Raw genomic sequence first — 23,277 nt, 5'->3', positions numbered from 1 at the left:
TCGATTTTGTTAAAAAGTTTTTTTTTTTACAATATGAAATAATTCAAACAATCGATCCGATCAGAGATTGAACTCGACTGAAACTAATACCATATAATCGATACAATACCTATACTTAAAACCATGCTGCCTGGTGCCTGCCTGTGTTTATTAGCACAACCTTGGCGTTGGCGAAAATTCATGAAACAAGAGAGCGGATCATCAGCAGCTGCCAGATGTGAACATCTAAATTTTAACAGACACCGCCGCAACCATAGCCAGGATTCAAAGCACGTGTCTTAAATACCTAGCAAAGGCAATCTTTGTAATTAATGGAAAAACCAGTGGCAACATAGTAACCCAGGTCCTCGGTCCCATCGACCACCTCCATGCACACTTTTAATGATATAAAACAATTAGAGAGTCCGAGAGAGCATTTATAACTTTCTGTGGTTCTAGAGAGAGAGAGAGAGAGGGAGAGAGGAGAGGACGAGAAGATGTTGTCGGTGAAGGGATGTAATGCGCCGGATCAGCTTCGATCCCTGACTCAATGTCGATCCGTCACCCCTCCCAAAGCATTGACTCGTCGTGGAATCGCGGTCGTCTCTTGTTGCTCTTCCTCTTCTACCTCTCCGTCATCGATTTCCGCTTCGCGAGTTTCTAATCTCGTCGTATCGGAACGGACGAATGGTTCGGGAGGGGTAGTATCGAATCCGTCTAGCAATGGGTCGGCGAGCTTGCTGGAAGAACTCCGGCTTGGGAGCTTGGCTGAAGATGGGCTTTCTTATAAGGAGAAATTCATTGTGAGGAGTTACGAAGTTGGAATTAATAAGACTGCTACCATGGAAGCCATTGCCAATCTATTGCAGGTATGAACTATATAATGCCTGCAATTGGGTTCTGGTCATATTTATTTTTGTATTCGGTTGTATTTAATTTGAGATCAGTTTTTTCGGAATCTTGAACTTGGGTGTTATTGAGGTTGTTACAGGGAATTGTGGGTTCTTTAAATTTGTTAGGATCTATTCCATTTGTATGTTTTATTAGGTTTAGTGGCTTTGTTGTAGTGGGATATTCTATGTGATGATATTGAGAAGATCAGTTTTTTACATGAATTTTCAGTTTTGTTGATTTCCTCCTCCGTAAGTGCTTGGGATTTACATGTTCGTAGCTTTTAGCTTCATGTACCGTTGGATGTTTGATTCGAAAAATTAGGCAATTTGAGGTTACAATAGCTAATTGGGTCTTGGAGTTTTTGGCAATTTCTGGGATTTACATGCATCGTTGCTTTGCTGGGACGGACCGTACAGGGTTTTAACCTTGATGGTTTGAAACAGTTTTGAGATGGAAACTTTTTGACTGTGTATTATAAATGGTGGGCTATTCCCTGATTCTCTCCTTCCTTCCTGGATTGTTTTTGCTTTATGAGAATATAGGTTAATTTTGTCCCACATAGTGAAGTTATATCGAGGGTGGACTTCGGTGCATCGGTAAGGTTGCTCCATTGTGATCTAATGGTCGTGGTTGGTTGTGGTTTCGACGAGATGGGAAACAGCCTCTTCGCGAAGCTGGGATTAAGGCTGTATACATGATGACCCTCTTCAGACCCGTAGTGGCTCAGGCCTCATGCACTGGGTTTTATAGGAAAGTTATCTGTGGTTATGTTTTGCTGGATTTGTTTTAGATGGGCATGGGCTACATAGGCTCACCCAATTAACCCAATACCTCCATAAATGCCTATGCTTGACCTCTTACAGGCCAATTTTATTTTCTATTTGATCTATCCTATGTAGGAAGCTGCATGCAATCAGGTTCAGACCTTGGGCTACTCCACAGATGGGATGGGGACAAGCTACACCATGAGACAGTTGCATCTAATCTGGGTGACTGCTCGCATGCACATTGAAGTTTACAATTACCCAGCATGGTGGGTTCTTCATTACCTGTTTTTCACAATGCTGAGCTGACCTTTTTGGGCTTTAGCGTTGAAGTGTTTTTTTTCCTCTTCTTTTGTAAATGTGATTCTGGATAGGGGTGACATGATTGAAATTGAGACATGGTTCGAAGCTGGACGAGTTGGGACCAGACGTGATTTTGTTGTCAAAGATGCCACTGGTACAGTTATTGGGAGAGCCACCAGGTAGTTTCTACATTGCACATTGTTTTATTTCTTCATTGTATGAACTAGAAATGTAATGCTGAAAATATACACAAACTGACTGAAGTGACCTGTACTATTAAAGTGTCTGTCTAGCTATCTTATCCACTGATGTTCTTGATGGTAAAGTGGAAGGCATTGCTGACATTGCTCCGGTAACCTATCCAGTTCTAATCCATTAGACAGTGTTCTGCCTTGGGCCAATATAAGTTGCTAATCCAAGGATGCAGTATGGAGTTGTCAAGACAGTTTTCTTGAGCTCTCTTGAAGCTTGTCCAGTCCTCAGTGAATCACATATCTCAGGATTGATTATAATTTTTAACTGACACATTTACCTCTCCTTTCTGGTGTGCTCCCTTGTTTACGAAAAGTTCATGTGGTGTTATGTTTTGAGGAGTGTTCTAAAGGGGTCGTCCATAAATGAAGTTATTTGATCTTGCGACCTGTAAGTGCAGGATCTTTTTTGCAATCAGATTTGTCTGCTTGTTGGTGTTTATCTTGATTAGGAGTACTCTGGTCACAAGGGAAAGAACCAAGCCTACAGACACAAAGATGAAAGTTAAGTCGGGGTGTCAAAATATAAACCGAACCAGTGAAAATGGGCTGCTGACCCGAGCTGAACCAAAGCTTATTGGATTGGCTTTGGATTGGGGTATTGTGAATCTGAAACCAAATTGGACTGCACCGAAAACCAAACCCAGACCAATAAGAAACCGATACTAACCCTACCAACCCAGAAAAAACCTGTCTTTTTTCCCCCCCCCCCCCCCCCCACCCCCCCCCCACCCCACCCAAAATACTTATGTATATATACACATGGTAAACCAAACCTGATATCGAACCGATAAGCGAAATCGATAAGATACCAAAACCAAACCGATCTTCCCTTATTGGTCTGGTTTCGGATTCACCCATTGTCTCATTGAAACCGAACCAAACCAACAGATTGGCACCCCTAAATTTAAGGTTGACCTTTTGAAACATATTTTTGTTCTGAAAATATATGCTAAAATTTTAGAATCATTTTTTAGCTAAATTATTTTGCCTATCTCTTTTAACGATTGTTTTTTCTGTTTAAATTTACAGTCGATTTAAAATTGTAAGAAGTCATTTCAAATAAAAACTGAAGTCAAGGAAATAAATTTCATATAACAGATTTAAGAATATACAATTCTACATGAGTAACTAAACATCTGTTGCATATGCAACATGAAAATTATCAAGATAGCTTTTTTTTTTTCCTCCCTTTTTTATTTTTCTTTGCAGAAGCAAGCTCGGTAAATTGATCTTAATCATATGATTAATACATGGAAAAAGGGAAGGAAAAAAAAACTTTAAATTATATAATGCATGATTTCAGTCAATGCTATGTCCATTGTGTACATGAACTCATGCAGTTTGAGAAAGGCAATCTGTTGGTTCATATGTCAGACATGCCCAAGGACAAATTCCATATGGCGGATCTTCACACCAGTTCTCGAAACAGTGCTTTCTTCCAAGAAATCCGGAAGAGGATTCGATTGCATTTTATTATGTTTAGTACGTCCGACACATTGTTTTATTGGACAGGTTTAACCCACCACTTTGTTGATACTTTTCATTTTGGATGGCATGACATTTGAAAAGAATGCAATCAGTATAGTAATGGTCCAATTTGAGTTGTTTTTTTGGCTTTGACTGAGTAATAGATTTTTTGTTTTGAGTAAATACATCCATTCCTCTGTCTTGCCCATTTATGACACAAATATTTTCCTGTAAGGAAGCCCAAGATGTTATGTTATCCAGATTAAATTTGTGATACATATTTTTCCTGCAGCAAATGGGTGGCGATGAACCAAGACACAAGACGACTACAGAAAGTCAATGACAAGATTCTGGAAGAAATTATGAGTCATGCTCCACGAACTCCACGGTAGGTTGATATGGTATTCTGGTCTCAATGGAGCAACCATACTGTTGCACCAAGGTCCGCCCTCCCAAATAACCTGTTATTGATTGGTATCTACCGTGGTCTGATTATTTTACATCTTAGACATGTAAGTGGATTTGTCCGCACCCTATGTAGAATATCCTCTTTTTCATTGATGGATTTTCGTAAGTACTTGATGGGTTGGGGCTTCAAACAGTTGTTGGATTCATTTTACAATTTACACTTGATGAAATTGGTTTATAATCGTAATTTTTCCTGAATAAACTTGGTCTGTGTGATCAAATGCTGGCTCAAGCCAATTTCAGACACTAATGATTTGGTTTGAAATGCAGCTGAGTCAAACTAGTTTGGGTTGCCTCAAAATTTCAAGCTTGAACCTTGGTTCTGTCATTATTGCCAATATGGTATATAACTGCCATACCTACTATTTTGGAAAACTCACAAAATGGTGTCTAGCTTGAATTTGAGGTACTAGAGACTGACCTCAACTTGTAAGTTGTCACATGACATTTGTGTCAGCTTTTTTACTCTGATATACTGTCATATGGGCCCCTTGCAATGTATGAAAACCTACAGCTTTTAGATCAGTGAAGTCCAAAGTGATGGTGAATAATCATAGACGAAAATTGTTGGATAGGGTTGGTCCTTGTCCTGGTTAAAATTAGGTTTTAATAGAGAAATCATGTACTTTGATCTAATTGTTTTGGTTATGCAAAATCCAGGTTAGCTTTTCCAGAGGAGGATAACTGTAGCCTGAAGAAAATTCCGAAGCTTGAAGAGCCTGCACAGTATTCTAAACTAGGGCTTAAGGTAAAAATAAATTGACTACTCTATAACATTAACTTAAAGGTTTTAACTGCTTATTGGCACACATGCTTCTACCTTCTGTGAAAAATTCCCTCTTAAAATTCTCAGACTGCCTTGGAAATCTGCAGGCTAGAAGAGCTGATCTGGACATGAACCAGCATGTAAACAATGTAACCTACATTGGATGGCTTCTTGAGGTTGGTAGAGATGCTGTAGTCGTAGTATTCTTTAATGCTTAAAAAAGATACTCTTTCTCCTTTTGGTTGAGTCTTTCGATTTGAACCTTTAGACGATGATTTTCATTTGTAACTAGTAATCGTTTTATGGGACAATGATCCACCATTTGATTGATTGGAACAATGATAGTATCCTTGGCCCAAATACAACTGGGTCATCTTAACTGTGTAATGTATAATTTTCATGTTGGTGGAATATCTACCATCTGATTCAGGACAACTGAATTGCTTGGTTCTGAACTGGCCCATTCAATGGGCATCATATGGTCTGACGTAAAAACCATTACTCCCAGACTATGATATACCTCTCTCTGTCCCACCTCATCCCCCCACCCAACCTTCTCTAGTATTAAATTGTTGCAGGGTTTGGTTTGTCTGGTCTCTATTAGTGAATTTTCCCCTTGTAGCTGAAAGTGTCTTATTACCTCTTTGTGACAGAGCTTGCCTCAGGAAATTATTGACACACATGAACTTCGAAAGGTCACATTGGACTACAGAAGAGAATGCCAACATGATGACACGGTTGATTCCCTCACTAGTATGGAACTGATGGATAATGCTGAAGCAATTCCAGAGCTTAATGGGACAAATGGGTCTGCCACTGAGAGGAAACATGAAGAAGACTGCTGTCGGTTCTTGCATTTTGTGAGATTTTCTGGGGATGGACCGGAGGTAAATCGGGGTCGCACTGAGTGGAGAAGAAAATCAACGAGATAGAACAGTTTGTTTTTTCCAAGTTGATGTGATGAGATAAGTTGAACGCTTCATCCATCTTACCCCTTCCCTAACTGAATGGGGAAGGAAATAAAAACTCGGCCTTGTGTACCTCAGCTTGTCCCTTGTTCAAGCTGGTAAGTTTTGTTAGTCTTTAAGTTGGGACTTCCTCGTGCTATCTTTTATGCCGTCTTTCCTCACGATGTGTAATTCGGCATGAGGGTGTGTTAGCTTAGCAATTCTCGTCTGGGTATTGAGTGTAAACCTTTGGATTGATTCACACACTTTGAACTCTATGAAATCAATCTCTCTCTCTGTTATCTTTTACCTTCCATTGTATTGTCACTGTTTTCTGAGCTAATCTATTAAAGCAAAACTATCTGAAGCTGCGAAAGTTGTTGCCTTAATTGCTCAATACTATTGTACAGCAAATTAAGATCGTAATGATCTTAATTTAGTTGTCAATGGTGGTATTATTTTTCTGATGTCTAGGATTGTTTAAGGGGGCTTCGTCTGCAGCTAACTCAGAAGTTGGAATTAAGCTCTTTCTATAGCTCTTTATTTGCACACTTTCAGACTATATACACAAAATGTTTGAAATTATTAAGCGTGTTATCGGCCTGTTTACGAAGCAGAGTTTAGTGAAATTTTCCATCGTCTTTGATGACATATGAAATCAACTTCTAAACTTTATTATGACCATTCCTCATTGGTTGTCCGTGAATCTCATTATCAAGAAGTGTATCCACGGCTTTTGGCTCAAACGATTAGAGCACTTGGCTTGCTTTGTTTATGCTCCAACTTTCCAGTTTTCTTCAGAATTCTCGGAAAGTTGATGCTATGAATCGACGAACGTTTAAATTTCTTTTCTTTTAGGGTGAGTTATATGGCAGTGTAGTACAGGTGACTGTTTGATTGTACCCTTGAGAGGCCTAATGTATGGTTTGGAGGTGCAGTGAAGCATGATCCATCATGTACCTATCAAGCCTTTAAATGGTTTCTGGGTAAGCATGAGAGGTTGGTTTCAAAAACAGCCTCTGGTTCTTGCTTATTATATCTGGTTGCTCTAGAGGGGCTGGATTTAGCCTTTTTGGGTAGCAGAGTATAGAATGTTTTGATGAAAATAACAAAAACTGAAGGGCTTGAAACTCTGATTCCCACTCATAGAGCCGCTCCCCTATCATTGTGTGCTGTTCTCCAGGCAGCGCCCCCCCTACTCGTGTGTGTGGGGCTGCTCCTATTCGCATTTGTTCGTGCGGGGAAGCGTTTGTTTGTGCTTGCCTGCTTCCCATCCATAATCTGTAGGACACCACTTGGTTGTGTGATTTCTGTTTTAACAATGGAAAGATGGTTTGGCAAACTCACTTGAAGAGAAAATGTTTTTTGTGGAAAGTGTGGCCTTTGCGCCTAGACACATGAAGGTGTTTTGGGAGGGGGAGGAGGAGGAGGAGGAGGAGGGGGAACAGCCTGCCTCCATGAAAGGGAAAATGATGCCTCTATAAATGCTTCCTCATGCCTCCCAATGGCCCTATGCAAGTGTTGAGCCGCACTCCCGGGCAGAGAACACTTCCCCATTGTTGAATATCATGTGGGTCAAGGCACTTGGTGACATATGTCCAACCGGTTATCATCTTTAACAATAAGTAATGGCATGTTTTAAATCTTTTTGTTCCATTGTATCACAGAGTAGATGCCATAGTTTTAAAACTTGGAAAATCAACTCCTTAGGGTTCAGTGATCAGAGTAGATTGTTAGTGCAGCCTTATGGATAGCCAAGATTTTTCTTTTATTTTTTTTTGGGTGAACAGAAAATTTTATTAGAAGTTGAAAAAAGAAATTGAGAATATTGTTTGTGATCACTCTGAGAGAGTTTGTAGAATATTGTAAGTCATGAAGATTTGCAAACAGTTCCCATTTCCCAAGGCCAGGATGTTTCATGGGATTGGAGAGCCAGAGGAATTGCTTTTTCAATGCTTTGTTGGAATCCTCTTGCCTCAGGTTCCTGAGTTGATCCTACATGTCCAAAATTCAATGAGACCATATGAAATTGCTAGTATGTAGTGATGGAGAATGTGATTAGAATGCATGATTTCGCATATGGTTGCTTAGAAAATCCTTGACGAGATTGAATATATTAGAGCAATGAAGATGTTCAATTCACAACCCCAGCGATTCCGCTACCCAAATTTGTTTGGAGAAATCGCAAGAGAGGAAAATGCGCCATTTTTTTTCTTCTAAATTTGTTTAGAGAAATCGAGAGAGAGGAAAATGTGCCACTCTCTTTCTTTTTCCATGTGGCGGAGCCCGCAACAATCATCAACCATAATGTACTTGCTTACTTTGGAGAGATAAGGAAGACCTCTCTTCAAGATTTTCCAAGGAAGTGGTTAAATTTGGGATGGAGTTTGAGCTTCCAAATAAGTCTTCCATATCAGAATCTCATCTTGGGAAATGGGGTTTGAGTTAAATCCTTGGTGAGGGCAGAGGCTGTGGCTTTGGTCATTTGTGGAGGGGGAGATGATGAAATCCTGATGAAGATGAGTAATTAAAAGGTTATTCACAAACACTTTTTGGAAAGAGGAAACATGACATGAGGTAGGTAGGGGTGGCATTAAGAGTAGATTTTATTAGAATGGTTCTACCTGCTTGGGAGAGTAGGTCACATTCCATGAAGTAAGGAGACTTTTTATTCAAAAGTTCAGGTTGTGGAGTCGGGCTCTTTTGGACTCAGATGGGAATGAAGGAGTGCAGGAGTCAAAACCCAGATATTCAAAGATGGCTCTGATGAAACCTCATTAGAATATCCAGTTTAAAAGCAAGGTAGCCTAATTCCCCTTCTTTTTTCTGAGGAACTGGAAGATCTCATGGGCAATTATGATATTGTTGAAGATTTGTTTTCCCTTGATAAATGTTGCTTGAAAGGGGGAGATGAAAAGATGGGAGTAAGGGTTTCAACCTATGGGCCAAGATTATGGTTTTATACGAGACATTGCAATGATCAGTCTGAATTCAGGGATGCATGAAGGTCTGACATGCAAACTACAGGACTCTCAGGCTTAATGTACCTATGTAGTTAGCAGAATGAGACCCCATGATCCACCTTGTAACAAAACTGGCCCATAAGTAATAACCTTTGTGTAATCTATCTAAAAACACTTCTTTGGCTGCCGACTCAGCTGCCATGTACTGCATCATTTCTGTAAAGCTACCTCTGCTGTTTTACTCAAACAGCAAAACCTGGCATCTCAGAATAATACAAACCCAAGCACAAAAACCAACACACAGGAAGCACAGAAGAAACACCACAATGTAAAGAAAGTTCTGACATTTATTAATCTGAAGGGAAGGATCCAGACATGTCCTAAACCAATTACCATTTGGGATTTTGAACTTCTCAACCAAATAAAGTACCCTAAACCTAGATTTAGAATCAACAGAGACTGAGAGATTCATGTCATCCCTTGTTCCTTCCCAAGCTATGCTGCAATGTTTCCCCCTGTCTATGCCCCCATATGCTGATGATGCAAACCCACCTGTAACAAAAGAACATATTGAGAAGAAGGGGGACAGTAGTTCTAAGAAAGAATGGTCAATTTCTATTTAAACTAATAAATGATGGATGCTGAGCACAATACATCCATAATCAATTGATACAAAAAGAACAAGCAAGAAACAGCCAGAGCTTTTCACATTCTGCTGCTACTCTATGAAAAACTACAAACGGGAAAGGAAAATTAAGAAAATAAGAACGCAAGACCCACCTTAAATAAATCTTATGGGTATCATAAGATTAGCTCAATTGGCAGCTGGAAGGTAGATCCTCATGATGTCTCTCTTTGTCAGCCTTCGCCTACAGGTAGGACATTTATGCTGAGAAGTTATAGCAACCTTGATGCAATCCTTACAGAAGATGTGGCCACATTTAGTTGACGTTTCCTCAACTAGTTGGCCAATGCAAACAGGGCAGGTGAAGGTTGGCTCCTTTGGCGGTGGTGGTACGGGTGGTTCTGGAGGTTTTACCTCATTCTGCAGCCATTGGAACAATTTAATAGTTAGTCTTGACAAAGTACCAAATATAGTATGTCAAAGATGGATTTTCAGTAGCACATGCACAAGCACCATTAATCACATGTACAAGGATAAGAATCACATTGCAGAACCACCATCAAAGATGCTAAAAAAAGCACTGGGCAATAAAAAAAGCATAGGAAGATTCTTTCCAACCTCCAACTAGCACAAAGCGAACATCCCCTGCTTTTGATGCCTATCATTCACAACAATCCATATCACCTGGGAGAAATTTAGCTTGAAAGACAATTAATGCAACCATCCTACACTTTCTGAACCCCTTCAAATCTCGAAGGATCCCTAAGGTGCATCATGGAATTCATTATTCCACTGATGATTATGATTAATAACTATCTAAATCAACAGAAAGAAATGTCAGGTAAGACAACCAGCTTTCCTCATCCTTTATTTTAAAAACAAAAAAAAACCATGCCATACCCCTCCTAATCACAACATATAATAATAGCTATATACCTAATCACAATAAAAAAACAGTAGTTGGCCTCTTATGTAACCAACTGTAGATCATGGTTGTCATGGCAGATAGGCAAACCAAGTCAGTTGAGGGTGAAAATTTTAAGGCAACACTAGCCTAGGCACCACCTAGGTGACCAAGGTGACCAAGGTGATAGTCCAGGCAAAGCCTTCTGGACACCTAGGCGACGCCTTGACAACTATGGTGGAGATCTCTCCAATTCAACATAATCCAGAAATGACATGGATGGAATGTGTCCAGGAGGTCCATCCAACTCAAAACAGCAAGAATCTTGATGTGTGCCAAAATTTGCATACAAAAGTTTCATGCCTCAGCATTTTGATTTCAGTGTTAGGCCAACCTCTACTCTGATTAATTCCACAAACAAAGGTATGAATCATTTTGGACAATGAGATAATTATTGGGCTGTTTCCACTTGAGAAGTGAGCAAAAATGACCAAGAATCCAAAAGCATGCATACAACTACAACAATAACAACAACAACAACAACAACAACATAGCCTTATCCCAACTAAATGGGGTCGGCTACATGAATCCTTGCTCTCCAATCAGCTCTATTCGATGTCATGCGTGGCAGAAGCCCTAGGCTACATGTTTCCTCACCACCTCTTAAGGTTATTGTAGGCCTGCCCCCCCGACTCTCTTAGCTCTTTAAATCTGAATACCATGAGCAAAAAGGAATCCAATATAGTATTGATAATATAATAGACTTGAGGCAAGCCATGAAGCCATAATATAAATGCATCCATTGCATTACAATGAAAAATACTCTTCTGGGAATTCATGCTAGGGAATAAATAAAATATAATTTAAGAAAAGAAAAAAAAAAGGAGGATGAAGAAATGGTTATAAGAGTAACAACAGGGAACAAGGATCTAGGGTTTCAGTTGCCCTTTGGTAAAAAAAAGAACCACATAAAACTTCACGAGGAAAGAAAGAAGAACGAAAGAGATCGACTCACTCTTATCAAACTGTTAGTACCGCTAGTTGTAAAATAGAATAATAATAAAGAAGAAAGAATAAGAAGAGAAAGTAAATTGGATAGCACCTGAGACGAGAAGAAGAGATCTGAATAACATGTATACATCACATAATTGCCACAATAAGGACCTAAATCCATCCCAATAACCTACTGATTGAACTCTTTTCAAGAGAGAGCACAAACCCAAACATAGCTGAAGTAAACTTTTATTGCTTTTGAAATCTTCTCCACTTCAAGAAAACCCATTATCAAGTTCTAAAAGGCTTTAAGGCCTCCATCAATTTGAAAAAAGGAAAATCTCTTAACAAAAAAGATTCTGAATCCAATCAATGGATGAGAATTCAACTCTTGTTAGATAGTGAACCAAATACAGGAATATATGAACCATCATGATAGACAGATGATCAAAACGAAAAGATAACAAACCAAACGCCATACAGTTTGACACAAAAGAAACACATAAATGGCATAGGATATGTGCCAACTGAATTGGTAAGAGGCAATCAAGCCTTTGCAAAACTAGATATATTTTACAGGTCAGGGAGGCTAAAATAATTTCAACATTACTAAAATAGACAAGGCCAAATAAAAAGGATAGAAGGATCAAATCGAATATCCAAAACATTTGTTTGTATTACCTTGTCATCGTTTCTGCCTTCCAAGTTTATGTAGAGCTCACAGTTCATAAAAGTATTGTTTGGTGGAACTCTTCTGCGCTTGTTGCGACCATTGAGAGGCAACGTGTTAATTGGGTCCCCTGTAACAACAGAACCCGAGGAATATATGTAAGGCAGCGCAGAAAAACTTGGACTAGCAAAAAAGATGCAAAATCAATTATAATATCAAAGAAAAGGGAAAGTCCGGGGTGCCCAGCCTCTCTCTCTCTCTCTCCCTTTGGAAATGACCCCCATGCCCTTGCATCCCCGGCACCAATTGGTTGAGCCGCTAGCTCTAGAAAGCTAGTAGCATGCCCAACTCTCTCCCCAAAGAAAAATAGTTGAATAAGTTGAAAAACAGACTGCATTCTGAACAGAAAAACTCTCTCTAGTGCATTAGAACTTCTCGGCCATGACAAGAAAACAGCACAGAGATTCTTATCAATGAAAACTGAACAAATAAGTGAACATGTATGAATATAAATAGTTAATCTATTGCATGCAGTCTATGTAAAGGCACATCTTTTTGTCATTTTCTAGCTGTCTGCAAAAGTTGGCAACCAGAAGTCATGTAGACACTAGAAACTGCTGGTGACAAAAAATCTATATTCTTTTTATAGGATGACGAGGGAAAAACAAATCTCCAATACCAATGCAGATGTCCAAGTCATTGTTGTATTGTAACAAAACCTTAGCAACCAGCAACCAGAACCTGTGAAGAAGAAGAGAACTGAGAGAGAGAGAGAGAGAGAGAGAGAGAGAGAGAGAGAGAGAGAGAGAGAGAGAATTGCTGGGAGAAGAAACTGAGACTGTCGAAGAAGAATAACAGTCGATAATCTCTATTGGCAGTCCCCCACCACACACACACACACACACACACACACACACACACACACAAAAATAAAAATAAAAATAAAAATAATATATAATAATAATAATTATAATAAAATAAAGTAAAAAATAAAAGAATGCAGGGCTCTTACAGTGCTTGCGTTAGTAGAGAACAATAAGGAAACTGGAAAACAAATAGAAAACTCCTAACACATGCCTACTGCTAATTGAAACATAACATGACTCAAATAACAACTACTGCAGGGAAAAGACAGTAATACCCCAGTGGTATTACAAGAAAAACTTAACAGTCCCCCTCAAGCTGGAGTACACATAACAAGGGCTCCAGCTTGGAACAGAAAAAAATAGATATCAAAAGCAGCAATAGTCTTGGACAGAAATAGCAACCGCAGACACCAATGAGCACACAGAACTTTATACAGGCAGCAATATCAGCTCGGGCACACCAATCATCAGCAGCATCGATAAATAAAAAATTTTGTGTCAAATAAACCCAACAAAACTATTAGCAATATAAAAAATATGTGGAAACTGGAGAACACCAATCCGCAATCCAAAATATCATATCAGCAACAGCATCATAAGCGCTTCCCAGGTTGTAAGTAGTCATCTTCATGAAGAAGGCAAGTAGTAATCTTCATAGTGAAATTTGTTATAAAAGTGCAGCATCCAACAGCTAATTCATAACCCTTCTCAAAGTAGGACTATGCCCTCCAACAACAGGATAACAATAATTTGATTACTAAAGACCACATAATTAGAGATCTAATTAGTAAAGATTAAACTCATTCATGAGTCGCAAACAGAGGTCTTGGATAAAATGGCAGCAGACAGCATGGTTCTCCCAGTATATATATATATATATAAATCAAATTACAAGAGTGCAGGACTCTTACACTCCTTGTGGTAGTAGAGAACAATAAGGAAACTAGGGAACAAATAGGAAACTACCTAACACAGGACTATTGCAAATAGAAACATAACATGACTAAGAAAACGACCACCGCAGGGACAAGACAATAACACCTCTGCGGTATTTCAAGCACAACTTAACATATATGATTACTCAGTCTTTTCCCAACTAAATGTCGATGGCTAACTTTTTTTTTTTTTTAGGTAGGGAGGGAAGTAGGTAACAATTAGGAGACTCGAACTCAAGACCTCCTAGTAAGCATGGATTTTTTGCACACCACAACTCACCAACGGCGCTAGGCAGTTGTTGTTATATGCAAGAAATCCAAGAAATTCAGTCAACTATAAGTCAACTATAACTTAGAGTCTCCATCTGGCTCTCGGGATCCCATTTGTGTGTTCAGCTTAAGAATATAGGGAGTTAGAACTTGGAAGGACACAGGGGTGCAGACCCCTCCAAGTGGTCACTTCTAAAAAGGCCAGGAAGTGAAATAACTTATAGTGGTAAGTCTTCGAAAGAACTTGAACACCATAGAGAATAGTGGGCGAAGTTTGCAAGGAAAAAGGGTAATTTGACAAGTCACCCTAACGTGTCAAGATAGGTGTATGCTTGTGTTTGATAAGTGGAAAAAATTTCAAGAAAAACACATGGTCAATATGATAGATTTTAAACCATCCCAACCCCCTGCTACCACCACTACCGCAAACACATAGAAGAGTTTAATCTCGTGTTATTTGTATGATAGATTTTAAACCATCCGAAACCCCCCAAACACACACACACAGGCACATATAATTGATATCTTCAACAACACAGAGAATTAAGAAGATCACTATATGATAAAAATGTAATTGAAGGTTGGTATGTTCTATGCCCCTATGAGCAAGGGATTTAAGCATCCAATCCACGGATCAGATCAGCCCCCTATACCATTACATAACAACTGATACACTCAAGCCCCATTTGGTAACAATTCTGCTCTGCAGGAGAGTGATCCAAGGGTTGAAGCACTTTTTCCTAATCCCATCCCTCGAGTGATCTAAAGGAGTAGAGTGGCGTTTGGCAACAAGGCGTAATAAGTGATTCTAGGGCATAAAAAGTTAGAAACAACGTTCGGAAGAAACTTTACAGAATCACTTCCGGCGCCAGACCCAATAATTCTAACGAATCAAACCAACGAAACTAAGGGCATTTCTAAAGGTCTTGTATAGGGAGGCAATGATATTGAAAGGTTACAGAGAAGAAAGGTGGTGACTACTAGCAGAGAAGAGGGAACTCGGCAAATGACCCCTCAATTCCAAAGTTTTCAGTCAGCAACTTGTATATACAACAACAACAAACTCAGCCTTATCCCGACTTAATGCGGTCGGCTACAAGGATCCATGCAAAACAAAGTAGGAAACATGATGTCCAAACTTAAAAGGAGAAACGAAGAAAATAAGAAAAGGAGAAGCTAAAGAGGCATGGCAAGGAAATAAAAGATGGATGATGAGCAACTTGTACACACACACACACACACACAGAGACTTGGGGCTTAATGGCTGGTTCACACAGGAAAAAAAGTTGGGGGGGGGGGCAATGAATACTTGCAGAGAAGAGACAAGGGAGATGGAAAGAGAGAGGAAGAGAGGGTGGATATTAAACTTTCTGGATATGCTGTCTTTGCCAGACCACTGGGAAGATCTAAAGTCTTGTAGCAGCGACAACTACCTAGGGTTTCAGAGAGGAGGAACAACGGAGAGAGAGAGAGAGAGAGAGAGAATGATGTTTTCTCCGCGCCGTCAACGGAGATGCATACAAGGAAAGGAGACAGGGAGAGGAATGGAGATGAATGTTGTGCAAGAGATGGGGAGAGATGTGAGGGTCGAGTCCACAATGCCTCATGGTCAATTTTTGTGATCTTGTAAATTTGTTCTGGAGTGTACAGAGATCAAACTGGATTTGCCAAACAGAATTCTACACCCATTCCGCTCCCGTAGGGTAGAAGATCAATGGAACCACTCCTCAGAAGTGAATCCAAAAAGGTCCTCAACATTTTCCCAATCCATGAGGGGAGATTAGTGGCATCATGCAGCATCAGCTGGATAAATCCTAGTCAAACCCAATAAAACTCGGCTAATGCAAACGACACAACCCCAATTCCCAATCCTTGGCTGTGAGTCTCTAAATCCTTTTTTGGGTGCTTTTTCAAATCAAATACAACATGTTAATGTTGAATTTTGATGACCATAACCATGAACAAGAAACAAAGTTTTTGATGGAAGCTATTTGAACAATACCAATCAAATAATATGTGGGAGTAGAGAGCATCCTGACCACGGCTTCAAGAATCAAGAATCATAGTGGAATCTATACTGACCAATCCCAATTCCAGCCAATACAATTCAGCGGATTCATGCCAAGAAACCCTAGAAGCGCTGAGTTTTCAGATCTAAGGACCAACTCTAGGGTTTTTTGGAACCGATTCCGGATGATTCCTATCCAATCGGCAGGGACCAATTCGATCCCCAATTCCATGTTTTAAAACGCTATTCTTAACAGTTCTCCTGCATTCTAAAATATTATTCATAAATTTCACATAAGCGGGGAAATTCCTTGGACATAATAACCCTAGACTAGAGGCAGCAATCATCAAGCATAATAAGAGGGAAAACCAATCTAGATGCCAAAACACTAAAATTTACAAGTAAAACATGACCACAGTAATAATCACATCCATGATAGCAAAGGTAAATGCGCAACCTGAGTTGCCTTGATTAATATCAGACTCATCATCAAGCACCACAGTTACCCTATGGTTCCTCCTCGACTTTCTCCTCGCCTACAAGGTTGCAAAACCAACAAAGTCGCTAAGAAGTTGAAGTTCAAATAACATGAAAAAAAAAAAAAAAAACTTGAGAGAGAGAGCTATACTTCAGCAAAGCTCCTTGGGGATGAGATCACCACATCATCCTCCTCCTCAATGGCATCCACATCAATCGTCCCAGCAGGTAGCAAAGGCCCTCCTTGCACACTAGTCTGTGCTCCCTGGAACATCTCCTCCAGAGCCCTAACCTCAGCAGGAGGTGTCTCATTAAGGTCCACATCCAGCACCATCTTTCTCCTTCGACAGTCTCTCACGTACCCTCTCAAAGGTCGCCTCACACCAAGCGTGCTCATGATATTTAACTCTGCTTCCGCTCAAGATGCAGAGTCAAAGAACCCTAAACTAAGTACGTAATCAATGTCACATTAATGATTTGCAGATTCTTAGGTTGTACTTCCTCCAAACGTTCGCCACCTAAAAGGGAGAGAAACTTTATCAAAATTCCTCAAACTTTACCCATAGTTTCAACTTCACAAACCCAGATAAGAAAGTTTAAAAAAACCACCAATCTTGTGAGAAAGGTGTAATCAACAACTTAGAAAGTACAAATAAAAGGAAAAAAAAGATTGTAAGGATGGAATGCAATAAAATCTCTGACCAGAAAAAGTTAAAAAAGGGAACGAACCCAGAAGCGGGAAAAGCATTAAACCCAGAAAAAAACAACAACAACAGCAGGAACTGAAGAATTGAAACGTCAAAAAAAAAACCATAATTTCAGAAGGAGCATGAGAAAAAACGTGAACCCAAGCAGAGTATCCAAGGATAACGTTTAATCACCTCCAGCTATGAGTTATTGTGGAAGAAAATTTGTTTTTCCTCTTTGAATTGAAACAGGGTGAAGAGGGGATAGGTTCTTCTCTCCACTACTTCACCGTTTTGAGTTATGAACGAAGAACGAGAGAGAAAATTTCGATCCTCTCTTTCTATCGCCACCCCCTCCACCGTCTGTGTCCTTGGGGACACGGAGATGGAGAGGAACTGAATCAGAAAATAGCCCACGTCAACTAGCACGTGAGAAAAGTGCCGGTTGAACGTTGGGGACAAACATACGCGTGTGAGTGTGACACATAACTCGGTGGTACTTTAACAAGTTAAACCAGGAAACTGAACCAATAATCAATAATAGATTGGAAGAGGGTTTAAGTAAAGGCAGCGTGGCCACTACACTAGAGCATGGTTCAATGAGAGTTCTAGTAGAAGTATCAATAGTGGTGTGATTTTAATTTTTCATTAGGGGTGAGGCTGTCATTTTGATCTCCACTATGTCTCTCCTAATAGAATATAGGGAGATTAGATATGCCGCCAGTTTTCCTAAAATCAACAATTCAATCAATAGTGGGCTGGGATGAGAGACATAGGCCATTTTCTCTGGGGAGGCGGAGAGAGAGAGACAAATCTAGGCTAGGAGACTCAAACTCAAGACATCATGGTGGATGGGGGCTTGGCGCACCACAATTTCACCACAGCACTTGTTCAAAAATCGAGTTTTTGAATACAGATTGGTACATGATTGTATGTCCCAATGCCCAAACATTTGGTAGTAAAAAGACTATGAGTCTCCCTTGCTAAATGTGGACTTACATACAAATCAAAATTGAGATTAAAGACCTATAAGGCCATAGGTGCACATGCCCATGCTACGTCTCAATCTATATGATGCATATTACTCCCTCATACCCAAATCACTTCTAGAAAACCACTTTTGCTGCATGGCTCAACCTAAGCCTCTTATCGGGCATCACCAAATTTTGTGTAATTACAAAAAATCCCTATATCTATACTTAGAAACTCCCATGAGCCACTTGGTTCAATAATAACTTATTCGCTTTAGCTCCGATTTGAGCACCATTTGGGGCCATGTGTTCGTGACAATGAGTACTACCAATATAAATTGTCCACATCAACAAAATCCTTAGTTTTTCTCAGGGAAACCAAAAGAAAAATTCAGATTAGCCAAATTACGCTTCATTCTCAATGATCAAATGGGAATCATGATAATTTCGTCATCTGAACTTGGAATTGCACGATTCCTATTGGTTATCTACAAATCAAAACCCATCTCATTCGATAGACCATCCAAAAATGCCAACGAAGCCACTGCTAGTGTGGAAACCTATGAAATCAATGCTTTCATTACACGTTGCCCATACCTAATGTACTTAATGCATAAGAACATTTCAAAATACCATAAAATAGAATTTTACCCATTTCATACACCCATAAGTTTCACCACAATGCTGGAATAGGTAAAATGACAAAAATTCCCCTGAACCTTGCACTGCTCATACGATTTCGAAATGAGGCAAATCTAGGTGTGTTGGAAAGAGTACCACTTACTTGACTACATTCCTGAAGACTTCGACTCTCCTAAAGTTCATCTTCAACCATCAAATTGCCCCTAAACATGAATGGGGCAAAAGCATGAATGGGGCAAAATTGCCAATACCGAGCTCAGAAATGCGAAATATATACCATGGCTACACCCATAGCACTCAAACAACTTCATACCGTCTACAAATCATGACCATGTCATCAAAGTGATAATACACTATCATGTCATTACATCTGACCATATTTAATACTCTAATACTATCATTGTGATTACTACCATGGCACCCTACCAGTTGTACTGCTCTGATGATTCAAACTATACTACGTTGACAATTAACACTGACAACACCAGGCATAGTGTATGTACACAAAGATGAATTATGTAGTGACAACTATAAGAGGAGACCTTTAGAATGATAGTGTACTAGCAGCTTTGACCTAGTTACAAGATATGCATGATGTGCTTCTATTCTCTTTTTAAATTCCATAATTGTAGCAACATGTATTAACCATAAACATATGCATGATGTGCTTCTATTCTCTTTTTAAATTCCATAATTGTAGCAACATGTATTAACCATAAAGAGTGAGGATTATATTAGAGCATACCAGTTGTAAAGTAACAAAGGTGGTCTAAACTAGAAGTATGGATGGAAAATCAAGAGTTGGCTATATAGAGCAAAAGTAAAAGGTAGTCGTGGGAGATTTTTTCCTCAATGTTGGAAACCTCTAAACTAATGAAATATGTTGATCCAATAAGTATTATCATAAAATATAAGTTAGATATTTTGATTTCTTATGAGGGTTGAGAAGCACTCACCCCTTGTAATTGAGAATGTTGTTGGTTTCATAAATAATAATAATAACAATAATAAACAAAAGCAATAATAAAATTCAAGGAGATTTTCTTGCTACATCACATCACATATAATTAGGTTCATAGAAAACACAGCATAACCATTGACTACAACTATATCTAAACATTATATTATAATGTATCTATAATTAGTTTCAAGCAATTATGAAAATGTTCCAAAAAGTGTAGAACGTGTTTTAAATGAAATGAATAAAAGATGGCCTAATATGAGCTACAATATGGTTCAACATAAATTTTCAACATGATTTGATATGGCATATAATTTAATGGAAATATGCAAAAGAATGTTTCTGTGCTTGAGTTGAGTAAGAATAAAACCAATGAACATATTTTTTTATTGGTAGGGATGAGAAGATAGTAGTCAGGAGGCTTGAGAACTTAATGAAAGAACATATGTACAATACATCGCATGGAGATCAAATTGGCATGCAATACCATTATCATAGAGACAAGAATGGTGTACCTGCATTTATGGTTGAAGAATAACAACTCCTTAAATCTCTTCTCGTATGCTCCTCGTACAATATGATCAATGTTGGTCTGGTCTACCCTTTTTCCCTTTTGCTTTAGATCATTAGCATCACTTAATGGATCAATGATAACTATATATAGAGGTGAGGGTAGGGATCAACCCTGCAAGGAAATTAGAGTTTCCTTCCCATTAAGGAAACAATACCTTAGTTCCACACATAGTAATATATATTTCATACCATTAAGGTGTGCTAATAGAATCCAATATCTCCATAGAGATTGCTTACCATTATTGAATCTTTTCTGCTTACTTCATCTGTGGTCAACACCACTAAATCCGTTTTTGGAAACAAACCTTGGACTATGCTAGCCCACCTAATTGGAAATCTTAAACTTAAGGCCTCCTGGCGAGCATGAGCTTTACAAACCATAGCTGCACCTATTGCGCTATACAATTGTTGTCACCAATACAAATATTTAGTTACATTTCCTTTTATAAAAGGAGATTTCAATTTATTATTCAAAACCCTAAAATTTTAATTTTATTTTAGAGATAGCAATTTTGTATAATTAGTATAAGAATAAATTAGACCATCAAACTGCTAGGAGTTCGGTATTGTTTAACCAGTTTATGACTTAAAGGGAGAGGGCTTGGCATGTCACTAACTTTTGATTAGCTAGCATCATGTACCAATCATAGGGTTGGACATAGGAGGATAAGGGAGATGAGAGAGAATGAATTGTACTAGGCATCTGGACGACATCCTCAACCTCTAGCTTAACTTAGAAAAAAAGAGAGGAGGAAACAACAAACAAATAGAAAAATTATGAAATAAAATAAAATAAAATAAAAAAAGAAGAAAAAATTTTGCATTAGGTGAAATGACCTATAGTGGTTGTTACTCCAATAGCCATATCTAAACAGAGAAAGAGGATCATGGACTTAACTATGGTGACAATTATAATATGAAAATATACCGAAAGATGATGGATCTTTGAAAGAATCATTTTACAATCATGAGCATATGAAAAATCGCAATGAAACAACCTAAAAAAGAACATGTTTTTTATTTCAATTATTTGAAAATTGTGAATTTTTTTTACAAAAACTCAAATTCCTTAACTTTTGGTAAAATTGGGAAATGAATCCGAGCATGATAACCTCTATAGAGAAATACGTAAAAAAAACCATTAATGAAACAAATTCTTCAAGATCTCATAAATAATAATAAAAAATTAGCATTTACACGAATCGACTTACAAATTCTTGGCGAACCATCACGAAACTGCCTAAAAATAGATGTAAAGTATGTCTGATGATGATGAGCTTCATCTCCTCCTTTTTCCTTCTTCACAATTGTCTCTCAATACTGGCATAGTCTCACCTTCAGTAGGGAGGGAGGAAGAAGGTCGGGGGTTCATCGGGCCGAAGGAAAAGGTTAGGGATTAGGGTTTGATTTGGGACAACATAGGTTTTAGGGGAAGATCATGCTTTTATATGACCAAAATGCACGTGCACAGCACATGACGCTAGGTGTTAAAAATCTACGAGGTACAATAGTTTTCCTATTTTCCTAAAAAGGACACCATTTCTTATTCGTCGAAATTTTGTAGCTATCTCTTTTGAAGGGGCTAATATGGTCAATTTAATCGTTAGGTAGACAACACAGATCTTGGATTGTTGAATTATTTAAACCATCTAAACTATCACAACCCAATTCACTACAAAAAAAAAAAGGCTCTTTAGGGGCGGGTGTTTTTTACCGCCGGATACCCGTCACTAAATGTGGCGCCGCTAATGCTTAGGGGCGGATTTTTGCTTCCACACGTAAAATAGGTTTTTAGGGGCACTTATATAATCCTCCACTAAAGAGGTACTTTTTAGGGGCGGATAATTACCCTTGCTATAGATGTACTATTTAGGGGCGAATAATTACCCTCGCTAATATATAATAGACATTTTTAAAAGCGTATAAAACTGTATATTATGGGGCGGATTTGTTCTGCCGCTAATAATAATGTCATTTGGGGTAGAACACATACCGCCACTAAAAGCTTTTATTGGGACGGATTGTTTACCGCCGCTAACGATATGATTATTCACTAGTTTTTAGTGGCAGTTTTTATTACGGCCCCTATATATATATTTTAATTGTAATGCACCAATCTTTGCCACCTTAAGACCCTTTAAGGCTGTCGCCCCTTTGCATAGATTTATACAATTATAGATCCCCCATACTCACCCAACCAAAAAAATAAATAATATTAAACAACAAGTCTTGACAAAAAAGGAAATAATTGAGATGATTAAACAAGTCGATCTTGACAAAAGAGAAAATGATTGTCGATTATTTCAAAATATTGTTCTATAGATTCAGTTCTCTAAGCCTAACCAAAAGAAATTGAAAACACTACGAAACCATTGTACTCAAAGTAGCAAGATACATTTTTCCTATCATGTGAAATGTAAATCAAATTTGATTTATAAAGGTCTTGGATCTCATTCACTTCTCCTGCTAGCATGATGCCTCATTTTCTACCTTATAACCCTTAGAATAAGAGAAATTCATCCTAATTATGTCAACCTCCACAATATAACAAAATTTCAGTCAACAAGCACATTTATCTACCACTTCTTTCTCTATCTCAGTATTTTGTACAATAGCTTGAGAGTAGCATTTATGCTGGTAATTCTTCATTTTAGTTTTTGAAAAGTTAAACACTGATTGATAAGAACATCTTAGATAGGTATTCAAAGGTAACTGAAAGTGAAAAAGACAGTAGAAGCAAATTTTCATCAAGATTCAGAATCTATAACTTAAAAAAAAAATAATAAATAAATAAAATAAAATAAAATAAAATTCTCATTAAGATTAGACATATAGTCTGTAAATAATCCAAAAATTGAGTTACCTAATATATTCATAATACCAGAAATAGT

At 38.4% G+C, this 23,277-nt stretch overlaps 2 protein-coding genes and 1 long non-coding RNA gene across 3 annotated transcripts; 1 reads left to right on the top strand and 2 right to left on the bottom strand.

The window, feature by feature from the left end:
• The first annotated feature begins 419 nt into the window (after positions 1-419).
• Positions 420-6,151, top strand: LOC122066294 (oleoyl-acyl carrier protein thioesterase 1, chloroplastic-like). Its single transcript, XM_042630115.1, has 7 exons — positions 420-848; positions 1,773-1,906; positions 2,012-2,119; positions 3,954-4,049; positions 4,790-4,877; positions 5,003-5,071; positions 5,549-6,151. The coding sequence occupies exons 1-7, from the start codon at positions 477-479 to the stop codon at positions 5,825-5,827; spliced, it is 1,146 nt and encodes a 381-aa protein (XP_042486049.1). The 5' UTR covers positions 420-476; the 3' UTR covers positions 5,828-6,151.
• A 2,983-nt stretch (positions 6,152-9,134) lies between these two features.
• On the bottom strand, positions 9,135-17,637 carry LOC122066292 (uncharacterized RING finger protein C548.05c-like). The gene is made up of 6 exons (XM_042630114.1): positions 17,435-17,637; positions 16,705-17,071; positions 16,534-16,612; positions 12,009-12,127; positions 9,586-9,850; positions 9,135-9,357 (listed from the first exon to the last, which is right to left on the bottom strand). Exons 2-5 carry the CDS (start codon positions 16,948-16,950, stop codon positions 9,620-9,622), a joined length of 675 nt encoding a protein of 224 aa, XP_042486048.1. The 5' UTR covers positions 16,951-17,071; positions 17,435-17,637; the 3' UTR covers positions 9,135-9,357; positions 9,586-9,619.
• A 1,131-nt stretch (positions 17,638-18,768) lies between these two features.
• LOC122066293 lies at positions 18,769-21,808 on the bottom strand. The gene is made up of 4 exons (XR_006136325.1): positions 21,598-21,808; positions 20,624-20,783; positions 20,329-20,519; positions 18,769-19,055 (listed from the first exon to the last, which is right to left on the bottom strand). It is a non-coding gene; the product is annotated as an uncharacterized LOC122066293 (long non-coding RNA).
• Between the last annotated feature and the right edge of the window lie 1,469 nt (positions 21,809-23,277).

Source organism: Macadamia integrifolia, unplaced genomic scaffold (assembly GCF_013358625.1).
Source record: "Macadamia integrifolia cultivar HAES 741 unplaced genomic scaffold, SCU_Mint_v3 scaffold2325, whole genome shotgun sequence".
In the NCBI taxonomy this organism is placed as follows: domain Eukaryota; kingdom Viridiplantae; phylum Streptophyta; class Magnoliopsida; order Proteales; family Proteaceae; genus Macadamia; species Macadamia integrifolia.
The sequence above is the reverse complement of the archived record's forward strand: the minus strand, read 5'-3'. Positions and strand labels throughout refer to the sequence as shown.